Genomic DNA, 15,216 nt, shown 5'->3' on the forward strand with positions numbered 1-15,216 from the left:
GGAAAAAGCTGTGTTAGTTAGGGTTTCATTGACTCTTAATAAAGGAAAACATATAATTGGGGCTGGCTTACAGATTCAGAGGTTTAGTCCATTATCATCATAGTGGGAAGCATGGCAGTGTCCAGGCAGACATGGTGCTGGAGGAGCGAGAGTTGCATCTTTATTCAAAGGCAGCAGGGAAAGACTGCATTACTGGCTGTAGCTTGAGCTTATATAACCTAAAAGCCCGCCTCCCCAGTGACACACTTCCTCCAACAAGGCCACACCTCCTAATAGTGCCACTTTCTTCCTAAGGGCTTATGAGGGCCAATTTCATTCAGACTGCCACGGGAACAGAAGTGGGATTAGAATGTGATTTGAATTCTCAGATACAGGGCTTCTCTGATCTACAGGCAGTGTTGGGAGTTGTGGAGAAGGTACCTACTAAGCTCAATAATGTTTTGTTACCAGCCTTTCATTCCAGTTCAGTGAGTGGTATATCTGAGATAGTCATCCCACTCTTACTTTACTTTCCTGCTGTCAAATTTCACTGTTAGTCTGTCATTCAGTGACACCACTCTGCCTAATCCTGTGTCTCCTTTTCTCTAGCTGGATCTCAGCCTGCCCACCCTAGCAAGGCAGTCTTTGTATCTATCTGGTTAGGTATGCTGCAGCCCCAGGCCTGCTTAGTGGCACAGTGGGTAGCCCCGTCCTTCATAACCTTTCTGTGTTTTCTTTCCTCCAGTCCTTGGCTAGTTTTCATTCAGATCTGATGACTGCCTACTATTTCACAGTAGCACTAACAACTGTCTCCTCTCTGCTCTAATCCCTTTCCTCCCTGGCTACTCATGACCCATGAACTATCCAAGTATACACTTTTCCTTGAGTCTCTTGAGGATCATCAAACCAGGGCTTCAGTTACCGTAGGTTTCCTGACGTCCTCTAGCACTTTGAAATTTGGGACTGGATACTGCTATCTGGAGTATGGCTACACACTGGGGGTATTGAGTGGATACTGCTATCTGGAGCATGGCTATACACTGGGGGTATTGAGTGGATACTGCTATCTGAAGTATGGCTACACACCGGGGGATATTGAGTGGATACTGCTATCTGGAGCATGGCTATACACCAGGGGTATTGAGTGGATACTGCTATCTGAAGTATGGCTACACACCGGGGGATATTGAGTGGATACTGCTATCTGGAGCATGGCTACACACCGGGGGTATTGAGTGGATACTGCTATCTGGAGCATGGCTATACACTGGAATAGTGAGCAGCATTGCTCTCCTCTACCCACTCACTTGAAGCTGGTAGCACCTTCTAAGTTGTGAACATTAAAGTATGTCTCCAGACATTATCTTGAGTCTTCTAGGAAGCAGAAAAGCTCTGGGGTGAGAACCACCACTGTATGTTGTCCTCCCATCTACAGCTGTCAGTGTCAAATTTCCTCTCTGTACACTTCCTTCTAGAAGCATCTTCTTCCTATGACTGGCTGGCTGTCCTCAAGGCCACACTCTGTCTTTCACAGCTGCTCCTTTCCCCAGCCTTGAGCTTCAGATTATTCCATGGCCCTTTTCCAGAGCAATTAGTCAGGCTGAGGTTAGTTGGCTCATTTTCCTCACCATACAGCTCTCCTGAGATCTGCACCATACTGATGTTACTCTGTGTCTTTCTCTTAGCTGATACTACCACTGTCTATACAGTAGCTCTATTCAGAAGTACTAGGTCTCAGAATTTATTCCCTTCAGTGCTTCTGTATCTTTACCCTGTCCTGCCTCTCCCACAAGAGCCATCCTAGCCCAGGACATCATTACCTTTTCCTAATCTGTTGCTGTGTCCTCTTAACTGGCTATCCTGTCCTCCTTCCAGACTTCCCTTCAGGTTCTGGACTCTACTGACTTGAGAATGCCTTCTGTGGCTCTATCTAGTCACCTCAGATGCTGGCTTGTGAGTTTTCATAACAAGCCGTCCTACACTGAGGTTGACACTATCAAATCCAACATATTCATTTTGCAAATTGATACTGTGGGTCACTGGGAAGGGGACAGGGTGACTAGGGTAAAGAGAATGTTCATTGTGTTGATTGGGAAGCTTCCAGTGTTTCTGGGCAGCCAGGTCAAGCTCCTTGTTGGAGCCATCGTATTTGCTGTTGGCACTTCCCGTCTATAAACATAAGGTATGGGGTATCATTTCAGCATCTACCTGATATGAGCTTCCTATGCGAGCTGTAGCTGTCTTATATGTCCTGAGGAATTGGAGTCAGCCTTCAACCCTCATGGTTCCATATTTTCCCTTCTCATTTTATAGCCATGGACCTCTAGTCAGGGTTGAATCCACACCTGCTTTGCACAACATCCACCCTCAGCCTGGACTGAGTTGCTGATTTTCCAGATATGCCTAGTCCAGCTCTCAGAACTACCGAACAATTTTCCTTTTACAAGAATACTTTTTCATATTCTACCAGCTCTACTACTTTCTCCTCAGCATGATTCATCTTTGCTCCTCATTTTAAAAGCAAAACCAAAAAAACCCTGACCAGGTGTGGTGGCAAATAACTTTGATGTCAGCACTTAGGATACAGAAGCAGGCATAGCTCTGAGTTTGAGGCTAGCCAAAAGTGACATAGCAAGACCCGGTCTCAAAAAACAGCAGCAACAGTAAACTGTAGCCAGAAATAAAGCTTAAATGACCTATAATTTACCATTGGATACATTTCCTTTCATACTTCATTTGTTGAATATCCTCTATAAGTAATAATGCTACTATAAACTATATAGCGAACCCTTCTTCCTATCTGAATGAGTTTTCTCCCCATCATTACTGGGGTTGTATAGTACTCTGTATTCCATATTATAAGCTCCACAGAGGCCGGGCGGTGGTGGCACACGCCTTTAATCCCAGCACTTGGGAGGCAGAGGCAGGTGGATTTCTGAGTTTGAGGCCAGCATGGTCTACAGAGTGAGTTCCAGGACAGCCAGGGGTATACAGCAAAACCCTGTCTCGAAAAAAAAAAAAAAAAAAAAAAAAAAAAGAAATAAGCTCCACAGAGACAACTACCTTGCATCACTCTGCTTACTGGCTCTTTCCATAGAACTTCCCTGGAAGTAGTAAATTAGCAACTAATATGTTCCTTCTGAGAACCCCATGGTTCCAGTTGGTGACGCCCTGCGCCCTGCAGAAGTCCTCTGCCAGCTGAGAAAGCACGTGGTGTTAGAGCATGTACATTTCTAAGGAAGCCTATCATCTCCATCTGCTTGCTGGCCACCTTTCTATTTTCTCTAAAACACCCTTCTTGTCCTTTGGCTCTTACATTTCCTGTGGTCCCTCTGTCACCTATACCCTATGATTCTCAGCGAAATCTTCTCTGGAGCCCCTATGCACCTTTAAAAAAAGAGTGGAGTTGGGTGGGTGGGGAGAATCTGAAAGGAGTTGGTGGAGGAGAAAAGTGTGAACAGAATTTAAAGAACAAAACAAAAAAACCCAAACTTTGTTCCCTGTGTTCTTTATACCTATAATACCCAAAGATCAATGTGTCTCTTTACTCTCAGCAGAAATTTTTCTTTTTTTCCTTTCTTTTATGGGGGGTTGGGGAGTGGGGAGGAGGTTGTTTGAGACAGGGTCTTTCTGTGTAGTCTTGGCTGTCCTGGAACTTGCTCTATAGACCAGGCTGGCCTCGAACTAAAGATCCACCAGCCTCTGCCTCCCAAGTGCTGGGATTAAAGGTGTGTGCTGTCACTGCCCATTGAGAAACTAGTGGTCAGCACCTTATTTTTTGAGACAGGATCTGTCACTGTACCTGGAGTTTACTGACTTGGATAGGCAGATTGTCTAGCCAATGAGCTTCAGGGATCCACCTGTCTCCCCTCCTCATTCCATGCCCGGACGCTGAGATTACAGGGATTATTTTATGTGGAGTTCCCAACTCAGGTAGTCATGCCTGCCTAGTAGGAACCTTTTAAGCAGCCATCTTAGCCTCTTATTTCCTGTTTCTAGTAAAGACCTCCTAGAGACTCAGTATTATAACTCTAGACAAAGTGAGGAGCCACAGCAGCAAGGCTGTGGGATGAGGAACTGTCCAGTAGTCACACTGTAGAATACTACTAACAGTATTAAGTTGGGAGCATGAGGATCTCCATAAAAGGTCTCAACTGCAGTATATCTATCTGCAGTATATCTATCTGCAGTATATCTATCTGCAGTATATCTGGGCTTCACATCCCTACCCAACTCTCTGGAGTGGCCAGACTATTGTACCTCTAAGCTCCTGTTAAGTGCTTCTCTACCTTATTATGCTCAAGCAATAGCCCATCCTGTTTATCCTGACCTCAGGAATAGAACACCCGTTTTTCTCTTGCAGGAGCCACTGCTTTTATGCTTTCTTGTCTTCCCTACTCATGAGGCTTGTCTTTTTTTACCGTCGACTCTTCTGACACTGTAGCATAGGTGTAGTAAAACTTCAGAGGAGCTTTCGGGTGGACAGTCAGCACTTAGTAGGACAGTCAGCACTTGATAGGAGGCTTCAAAATGGGGAGAAGTAGTGGTCCCCAAATGACTGTGTTTATAACAGTGGAACATCTAGACTCTGAAATCTTTCTTCAGCCTGAGGCTGAAGATACTGGAAGTCTCATTCCTGTTGTTTCTGTTGACTAGTACTATAGGGTTCTGTCTTCTTTTAGAGAAAGGAGAGATCAGCCTGAAAGGGGCCTGAGGGCTGGAGAGCAACAGTAGTTGGGGACAAACGAAGCTTCTATATAGGCTGTTGGGAATTTGGGTATCGAGACCTGCCTAGAGTCAGGGTCAGGTGGCCAGGGCTCTGCAGATGGGATAATAATTTGACAAGAGGGAAAAAAGAAGTCAGAAGGAATAATAGATATGAAGAATAAAGATTGAACAAACCATATCTCCAAGGTCTGAGACTGTCCCGGAGGCTGGTTGTACCCCCTCCCTCTTTTAGGAGGAACTGTAGGAACACAATTCTGCCACCTGTTTTCTGGTTGGCCCAGCACCAGTATCACTCTCTAAAAAGTTAAAATACAGATGGTCCAATGTATGGGGCTCCAGCCCCAAATATAAACATTTTAATTTAAAAAAGGAGAATGAGTGATTAAGGAATTTGCCCTGCATCAATCTCTGGGCTCCCACATATGTAAGTACATGTGTACACATATACAAATTTTTTTTTTTTTTAAAAGAAATGTGGATATCTAGAAAGACTTTGAGAGGGAGGATAGCCTGTGAAAATTCGCAAATAATGCCTGTAGTTTCTGTGCTCCAAAGAGAAAGAACATAATTTAGGATGGGTTTTGCAGTATCATCTGGTGTGATGTGCAAAAGGAAAGAACACTGTGATAGTGGAGGAGAGTCACCTCACAGACCATCCTAGCCAGGTAATCTAAGCCAATGTGTGTGGTAATAAAGCCTGTTGGTAGCATATGCACTTGGCCCTTGAAAGGCTGTGATGAGAGCCTTTGAAAAATGCAGTATATACGCCGGGCGGTGGTGGCGCACGCCTTTAATCCCAGCACTTGGGAGGCAGAGGCAGGCGGATTTCTGAGTTCGAGGCCAGCCTGGTCTACCGAGTGAGCTCCAGGACAGCCAAGGCTATACAGAGAAACCCTGTCTCGAAAAAACCAAAAAAGAAAAAAGAAAAAGAAAAATGCAGTATCTGCTGGGCATGGTGGCCCATGCTTTTATTCCCAGCATTTCAGAGGCAGAGACAGGTGGATCTCTATGAACTCGAGACCAGCTTAGTCTACAGTAGAGTTCCAGAATAGCCAAAACTATACAGAGAAACCCTGTCTCAAAAAACAAAAGCAGCATTTGAGGAGGGTGAATTAACAAGATGGTTTGCAGATAAAAGCGCTTAGCACCAAGCATGACAGCCTGAGTTCTGTGCTGGGACCAGCATGGTGGAAGGAGAAAACTCAGTTTTGAAATGTGTCTATTTTCCAAATACTTGCTGTGGCATGGGTGCACACAAACACACATATACACAAATACAGTAAAACAATTTTTAAAGTAAAGTATTGGAAAAGTGCCAATACAACTTAAACAAAATAGGTTCTCTGGTTTGTTCAGATCTTGTTATTAGCAGAGGAAGTGGCTTCCTGGGTTCTTATTGCAGCAGACTCTCAACACAAGTCTCTGCCTCCAGTGGGTTTGTCTTAGGCTCTCTCAGGTACCCAGAACAAAAATGAAGTGTCTGCATGAGCTGGAAAGATGTGAGGCAAGTTTGTCATGGCTAGACATCCTCTAAGGCTCCTTTGTGACAACACTACAGTAGCTCTTCCCGGGCCTCTCCCTACATGCTCTGTCCATACCCAGGTAGTGGGTGTTCCAGCCTGTCCAGAGTAGTTCACAAAGAGGATGCTGGAATCTATTGTTGCTACCTTAATTTTCATGCCTCTCACCTCTCATTCCAAGTTTATGCTGGTGGACATTATGGACCCTGCTGCCAGGAGGAGCTGGGGGAGCTAGGCCAAGGCTGCATGCGAACTTGTGGCCAGGGCCACTTAGCAGGCTTAGGATACTCTCAGTTCAGCTTTTCCCCACCATTTCACTGAATCCAGTGCCTGAGCTCTGTGGGAATTCAGGTTTCAGAAATTGTAACAGATTATGGCCACTGGCCACTGCCTCCTCTTCTGTCAGGCCTCATAGTACAGCCAAAACCTTGGGGACTGCTAGGCAACATTTTACAGGATGCCATCAGTAACATGTCATTACTTTTTTTTTTCTCTTCGAAAAACAAGGTCTCTATTTTGTGTGTATGCACATGCATAATATCTCATATGTCAGAGACTAACTTAACTCAGTTCTTTTACCACATGGCCTCAGGGATTGAACCCAGGTCATCAAGCTTGGCAGCAGGCACTTAACTGTCTGAGCCTTTTCACTGGCCCAGTGTTTAAGGAACTTTTAATTACAGGTTACCTTTGTTAGTTGCAAAGATGTACAAGTTTGCACAGAAAAAGTTTGCCACCATCTCGAGTGGTTCCCTAGTGTACCTCCCTTGCCATTTTGCTGTGTTAGCCTCTCTTTTCTCTTTTGACCTTGCCCATGTACCTCCCCTCCCCCTGCTCATTGGAAGCTAGTTTACCAATGTCATGTTCTCTCTTATAGGACACAGCTTGGGCTACGGCTTTGTGAACTATGTGACTGCAAAAGATGCAGAGAGAGCAATCAGCACACTGAATGGCTTGAGACTCCAGTCCAAGACCATTAAGGTAAGGAGCTGTTGATCTGGAGGAGAAGCCTCAACTAGACCAGAATGGGGTGTAATAGTATTCTAGACTCAGTACCTCCAGGTGCTAGGTATGTTATGAATGGGGGGCCAAGCAAGAGCAGCTGTACTGGAAGAGACCCAGAACCAGCCATATTCAATCCCTACCTTGCTCTCTCTACACTCGGGTAAATTTTTGAAGGCTTTACTTGCATGCATATCCCAACCAGCCTCAGATCACGGCTCTTAATAGCTAACTTATCTGCTATTTTCTCGTTGGTTCCGGTGTTGACTCTGGTTGCAGAAATAAGTCAGTGAAGGGTTCTGCATCTCTATACCTAACCATCTGTCTTTTCTCTGTGACAGACTGGCTACAGTGAGGAAATGGATGAATCAGGCTCAGGTGCAGATCCACTGGCCTGCCAGAGCCACGTGATTCACACAACTCACACTTAAAGAAAATCATAGGTTAGATCCTTCCACGTAGCATCTCAGGTTCCTTATCACAGCCTCATAGAGTGTGAGGCCCACTTGAGGAGGATGGGAAGCTGACTTTTATTTTTCTTCTCCAGTAAATGAAATGGCTTTTCCAGGGTGGGGTGGAAGGAGGGGCAAAAGCTAGAGCTGAAAAGTGGATGCTATGGCACCTGGTATTTAACACCAGTTAGCAGTTTCTCAGCACAAGATAAGTGCCTGGAACGTAAATTATAGCACAGAGCCCTTGGGAAATGGTACATTTATTTTAGTTGCCTATTGTGTGTGTTTTGTTTGTTTGTTTTTGTTCTTGTGTTGTTTTTTGTTGTTGTTTTGGGTTTTTGTTGATATTTTTTTGTTTGGTTTGTTTGTTTTATTTTGAGACAGGATTTCACTATATAGCCCATACTAACCTTGAACTTGTTGTCTCCTGCCCCCGTCTCTGGAGCACTGGAATTCAATATATGTGTTCACATCACAAGTGACTGTGGTTGAGTCATTCCGCAGGTGTTTACTTGGTGCCAGTATTCCCCCAACTCTGTTCTAAGTGCTGAATGAAACAGTGATCATCAAAGTTTTTCCCTTATAGAATTGAGTAAAATATGGTATGTGAGACTGCAGTAAATGTAGTCCAGGGATAGAGGGGGCTATGCATTAAGTAAGTAACAGGTCTGTGCCAACCACCTGCTCAGGGAAGTTACAAATTTGCTGGAGCTGCCCTAATATAGTACCACAGACCAGGTGTCCTAAATAGCAGAGACTATTCACTGCTCTGAAGTCTTAGGTCAAGGGGTCAGCCAAGTTGGTTCCTTCCATGGACCCTGGAAAGGATCCCCAAAAAGCATCTCTCTTAACTTCTAAAGTTGCTGGCAATGCATGGCATTCCTTGGGTTATAGAAGCATCCCCTTCCTCACCACCTCCATTTCTATGTGACATTCTGCCTGTGTGTATGTGCCTGGGTCCAGATTTTCCCTTTTTATAAGGTTGCAATTCTAGAGAACTAGGAGCCCAGCCTTCCATGTGTGACTTTGTCTTCACTAAGTCTCTGTGTAAACAAAATCACATTCTGTGATTCTGCAGGAAGAACTTAACCATGTGAGTCTGAATTGGACAAATACATACTTCAGCCACTCACAGATTTCTCAAGATCAGGACAGGAAAGCTCTGGAATGACATTACAGAAAAAAAGTTGCTGAGAACATAGAAGGTCCTTGCAGTGCTGTTGCACAGCACAAAAGGATACCCACAGGGTCTATACACACATAGCAGTACCAGATGCCTTTGTATGCCTCTACTGGACTCAGGTTTGACTTTGAATTTGGCAGTGCTTAAAGAGAAAAGGCAAACAAGATTCTTAAGGTCCTACAGGACCTTAGCATTGAAGTTTTCCTTAGCATTTGGCTCTAAAGAGTACAGCTTGCTGGTCGTCAGCTCTTTCACTTGTGACTGCAATTTCCCCCTTTGCTAACGTATTCTTACCCTGAGAAAGTCAAGAAGAGCTGGCAGCCCTGGTGGTGAGGAAGACTGTCTCCTCCTTGATGTTTTCCACCAAAGGTTTTTGTAAGGTTGAAAACAGTTGCAGGTACTTACCCTTGGGCAGGGTGTTAATAAGATGGACATGGACATTAAATGTCTATGAAGAGGGAAGCTGGAGAGACTGAACCAAGGCAGAACAGTCATATGCATGTGTTGACCCCTGACTTAGATCATAGAATTGCCATATATCCATAGAGCTCTTGCTCTACAGGCTAAACCTTGGTACCAAAGGCCTGGAAACAAATGGGGAAGCATCCACTGTACACAGCTCCATTTCCTCAAAGATCCTGTCCTGCAGCTCCTCAGTAGTCGTGGTGTGCTTTAGCATACTTCCAATCTGGTGTCACCCAAGAGGTTGCTAGCTCCTTGACATGTTTAGGCAGTTTTGCATCCTTAAGATATAGATCTGACTTCTTCCCTCCCTGTTTCTACAGTCCTTGGTTCACGCACACACACCTCTCTATACCTAGCATCCTGACTCAGCTTTGTGTCCCATCCTACCAGGACATTTCTCTTCCTTTGTGATCTTTGAGGTCTCTATTACCTGTATTGCCTCTACCAGGAAAGCATTTGGAATCTTTCCTTGCTGTTACCTTTGGGACCTCCCTTCCTTTCTCTTAACACAGGCACTAACACTGAGCATTTGAATGCTGCTTATAGGGCCCCCTCAATGCAGCATTCCTATGTAGGCATTTTTTAGTGTGCTTATTTGTTGGCAAGGGTTATTATTATTACAGCCTTTCCAAGAGGGCTCAGCTCTTGTGTACCACACCATAAACTCCTTGCAGGTGATGACCCTAGGTCTTATGTTCATCAGGCAACATGAACTTGAATCTCAACCACTGTGGTCCTTTAGTTTCTTTATCTTTGTGTAATAGGAGTAATTTCCAGCTTGTTAGAAATGCTGAGGACCAACTGAGAAAATGCTGCAAGGTGTCTGAGCTCTCTGCTGGCCTGTACTGAGCTGCCAGAAAATGTCATTGCAAGAGATTGTCCTGTCTGCAATTACTTGCACACATTGGCTTTTCGTAACACCACATTTTGGTCCCTTCCTATGGTGCTTTGGCCACATATAGGCCCTAATTCTGAGTCATTTTTTGTTTGTTTGTTTGTTTGTTTTTGTTTTTGTTTTTAAGGTGTCATATGCTCGCCCAAGCTCAGAGGTCATCAAAGATGCCAACTTGTACATCAGTGGGCTCCCAAGGACCATGACACAGAAGGATGTGGAAGACATGTTTTCTCGGTTTGGGCGAATCATCAACTCCAGGGTCCTTGTGGATCAGACCACAGGTACACACAGGAGCTAAGATAGGCTCTCTGAGCCCAAGACTCAGTGTTCTAGGGAAGACAGGGAGATAGCAGTAACTAGCCTCCAACGGGGCAGATTGGACACGAGAGACCTTGATTTTTATTTAATTGGACTAGGAAAGTGAAATGTCATTAAAAGAATCCTAGGAGACAGTGGCACACCCCTTTAATCCCAGCACTTGACGTAAAAGCAGGTGAATCTGAGTTCATTCTCTGCCTGGTTTATATATGAAGTGCCAAGACAGACATAGTGAGACCCTCTCTCAAACAAGCAGCAGCCACCCAGGAGTAGGCTAGGAAAAACATCAGCGCTCTGACACCATCTCTAGACACCCAGATAGCTTTGGCTGGCTTGGGAATAGTTGGAAAGGTTTCTGTTAACCTGTCCTGTGAAGTTCTTACTATAAGTACATGGAGTGTCAGTGTATCTCCTCTTTTTTGTTTTGTTTTGTTTTGTTTTTCGAGACAGGGTTTCTCTGTGTTGCCCTGGCTGTCCTGGAACTTACTCTGTAGACCAGGCTGGCCTCGAACTCAGAAACCCGCCTGCCTCTGCCTCCCAAGTGCTGGGATTAAAGGCGTGTGCCACCACTGCCCGGCGTGTATCTCCTCTTAAAGAGTCTCAAGAACTTACTTTGTGGTACTCTGAAGCAACACCACTAGCTATTTCAGATGGGCCTTCTTTAGCCTTCATGATTGAGATACTCCTTTCCAGAGAAAGCAGCCAGTTCCTATCTCTGATATCCTGGCTACTTGACAGGACCCTCTAGAACATCTCAGTATAGACTTGAACTGCAAGTTGAGTGTGGAACTACTGGACTCAAGACACATGCCCACAGCTATGTCCTAACACAGCTATCTGCTACTTGAAACCAAAACATTCCCAGTCAAATGTACAGCTCCTCTTGGGGACATGATTACCCACTACCTCCACAACAGGAGTGAGAAATCGTTGGCACCAGAAAGGAAGAGTTTGTTCAGAAACTGAGCAAAGCCTGAGTATATGGGTGGGTTGGTTAGTTGGTAGTTTTCTTTTTTTTTCTCCCTCTTTTTCCTCTATAGACCTTTTGTCCCACCCTTTGGCTATGGGTGGCTTAGCCATACATAGAATTACCTCACTGTAGGGCACCTTCCCTTTGGAGAAACTTGTGGAATGCTAATGGCTACATAGGAAGGATGCTTCAGCTTGTGACAAGTGGGGCTGGAATGGGACTGTACTGAACCTTGTCCCCTGAGCTATGTGCTGTGGAGCAGGCATGCATCCCAGCTATTGTGCCTTTACCTGCCTGGCTGAGGCAGCTTATCTCAACAGACTGCAGGATCACAGTGGGAGCCTGAAGAAAGGAAGGTGCCACCACACTCTCAAGTTCAGGCTCACTGCAGGCTTCCCAGGTACCTGCTCCTGGCATGTCACAGGGGCTCTGGGTGTGGCCTGAAGCCTGATGTAAACACCTACTTCAAGCAGCCTGTGCCAGAAAGGCTGAGGTTCCCCCACACCATTGTGCTCCTTGCTTGATTCCTCTCCCCGAGCCTGCTCCCTCAGTCCTACATGGATCCTATGTCTGTCATGTGCTAGCATTGCTGGCCATGGGGAACTGAAGCAGAACCCCATTCCCAACAACATACCACTTTTCCCAGAGTCTCCCTCTGCTTCTTTGGCATAGTTGGGCCCACCATGCATAAAGTGTCACTTCTACAGGCGGCTCCCTCATCTGTTTGCTAGGGACTTTGTAATATCAGCCCCTTTCCCTAACTGGCCGTGAACTCAGGATGATTTCACTCTTTTCCCTTGGCCTTCCCTGCTGTTCTCAGCCTCTTTAGTAAAAAAAAAACACCACACTCTAAGCAAGAAGGATATAGCAGGACTGGCTGTCTTTCCTAGCCCCCCTTTCCACCGATGAAGCCATCTTAGGGAGATAGTTACTTGCTTCCACAGGACTTCTGCTAGAGACTGGGCCCACTCTTGATGGGCATTATGAGGCCTGATGTTCCTAGGGAGGAAAGGGTATGAGAAGTGGACCTGAATTGAATTCTTTAGATGACAGGCACTTGAAGTTCAAAAAACTAAGGGTGGGACCTGGCCCTGTGGTAGAGTCTATGCATACCATGAGTAAGGTCCCGGGTCCCAACCCCAGTACTAGAGGGAAAACACAAAGTACTTAACAGAGTATCTTCTGGGGCCAGCATGGTATGCTAATTCAGTAGGTAAAAGTACTTGCCCCCAAGTCTAATAAACAAATTAAAAATTCATGGGCCTCATATGATAGAAGAAAAGAACCAACTCCCTCACATTATCTTCTGATCTCTACACCTTCATTGTGGCAGGCACACACACAAACACACAGTAAATACATTTATTTTTATTCATCATTGTCTCAGTTTTCTGTTGCTGTGATAAAAACATTGAAGCCAGGCAGTGGTGGCACATGCCTTTAATCCCAGCACTTGGGAGGCAGAGGCAGGATTTCTGAGTTGGAGGCCAGCCTGGTCTACAGAGTGAGTTCCAGGACAGCCAAGGCTATACAGAGAAACCCTGTCTCGGAAAAACTGTAAAAGAAAGTGCTCAATTTGCCTTATGGTGTCAAAGGACTAGAGTTTATGATGGCAGAGGGAATGGCTGTCTGGGAGCTCACATTGTGATCCACAAGCAATAGGCAGAGAGACCCTGCCCCCAGTGAGACCCTTCTTCCTAATAAGGCCATACCCCTAATCCTTCCCAAATAGTCAAACCATCCAGGGACTAAGTGTTTACATATATACATATACATATACACACACACACACCTATGGAGCCCATTCTCATTCAAACCACTACAGTTATTTTAAAATATATTTTTATTTTATATGTATGAGTGTTTTACCTGCATGTATAGGTGTGCATACCATGTGCATATAAGGCCTAAGTAAATTTTTTTTAAGTGCTAACAAGCCTTGAATCCCAACACTGGAGGCAGAGGCAAGTGGATCTCAGTGAGCTTGAAGCCGTTGAGGGCTACATGGTGGAACCCTGCCTTTTAAAAAAGGGAAACTGGATGTTCTTTTGAGTATCTTCACATATGGGGCTCGAGAGATGGCTCAGTTGTTAAAGAGTGCTTGCTACTCACCCAAAGGACCCAGTTCAGTTCCCAGATCCACATGGCAGCTCTTAGCTGTCTGCAACTCCTGTTCCAAGGGATCAGATGCCTTCTGACCTCCACAGACTATAGGCACACCCTGGTATATATACATATAGACAGACAAAAGTACTCACACATATAAAAGAAAAATAAATACATCTTTTAAAATGTTTTTAATGATCTTTATATCAGTAGAACTTATTTTTTTATATTCTTTATTTTTGTTTCTTTGCTTTATTCTTAATTATAAATTCGATTAGTTCACACATCTGGAATTTGTGCCAATTCTTGGTCTCTGTTAATCGTGAAAACACTAGCAAAAATAAAGCCCAATTCAAAGAACTTTGTGGAAGTGGAGTCACAGTAATGGCCACTGGGGATGGAAGACACCAAGGAAGCAAGATACAGCAGGACTTAGGCACGTATGAACTCAGTAGGAGCAGCATGCACAGGGCCAGCATAGGATCAAGCCAGATAATGTCTTGGCATTGAGAGAGGGAAGTCAACCTTATCTCCCATCCCTAACCAAGAAGCCATCTCCAATTGCTCACAAAGAAAAAAACTAGTTTTTGCTAGTGGAGTCTCATTGGGTGTGCAAACCACAGGTAAGCCTCATACCTCATAGTAGCTAGCCAACTCAATGCTGTTGTTCTGTTCTGGTTTGTTTGGTTTCTTTATTTCCCTCTTTGTTTTCTAAAATGAGAGAGAAAAAAGGCATGGAGTTATGGACTGGGAGGAGAACATGGAGAGGAAAACATATTGTATGGGGGAAAATCTGTTTTCAATTAAAAATTAAATAAGTCCAAATCACAGGGCCATCTTCCGAAGTATGAATCCATCAGACGTTTAGATGGATTTGTTTTCCCTCCTACATGAGATACCATCCCCTTTTTGTTTTCAGGTAATTTTTATTTGAAAGCAGTTGCATGAAACCAAAACACACACACACACATTTGGACACAGGCTTTTCCTCAACTTAGTCACAGGTCTAAAAAGTAGACTAGCATTCACTTTAAAGTAGCCTTGTATAAGAACTAACCAACCACAATTTGGAATCATACTAGCCTAAAGTTAGGTCAGTGTTCAACTTTCCAGGATCAACCAAGCTGTCTTGTTTTGTAAGAGTAAATACAGACAGCATCTGCCAATGGGGGGTCTTCAGGTGTTCCTTCAGGCTTAAGATGTATGAATTAATTAAGTGCCAGGATCTTCCTAGCACGTGGCATAATGCTAGGTCTAGAATTCAGTGGATTCTGTACATTTAAGTAGGGGTAAGTTTTGTTGGGTTTTATAATGCTGGCATTGAATACAGAAGACCTGGCTGCTGTGTGCACACATGAAGCCCACAGTGTTATATGACACTTGAGGATTGTCTAAGAAGTGATTAGGGAAAGGACTTGAGAAAACTTGATAGCATGCTCACTTAACAGGTCACCCAAAGTTCTAGACCATTGTTATTCTGTAACTGTGTTAAAGGCCCTTTGCCTATAAGTGTCATTAGAAGAGTCCTTGCCTGGCATGCAGAAGGCCTTTCTTAAGTTTCTAGCACAAGTAAACTAGATTTAGTATAGGTGGTAGAA

The 15,216-nt window shown here is 44.5% G+C and overlaps 1 protein-coding gene across 1 annotated transcript in view; it reads left to right on the forward strand.

Moving 5' to 3' along the window:
• Positions 1-15,216, forward strand: part of Elavl1 (ELAV like RNA binding protein 1) — a 42,712-nt gene that overhangs the window by 19,357 nt on the left and 8,139 nt on the right. Inside the window, exons 3-4 of the mRNA XM_076923727.1 lie at positions 7,105-7,208; positions 10,352-10,505. Coding sequence (XP_076779842.1) covers positions 7,105-7,208; positions 10,352-10,505 — 258 coding nt within the window. The remainder of the gene's footprint in view (positions 1-7,104; positions 7,209-10,351; positions 10,506-15,216) is intronic.

Source organism: Arvicanthis niloticus, chromosome 24 (assembly GCF_011762505.2).
Source record: "Arvicanthis niloticus isolate mArvNil1 chromosome 24, mArvNil1.pat.X, whole genome shotgun sequence".
NCBI classification, from domain to species: Eukaryota; Metazoa; Chordata; class Mammalia; order Rodentia; family Muridae; genus Arvicanthis; species Arvicanthis niloticus.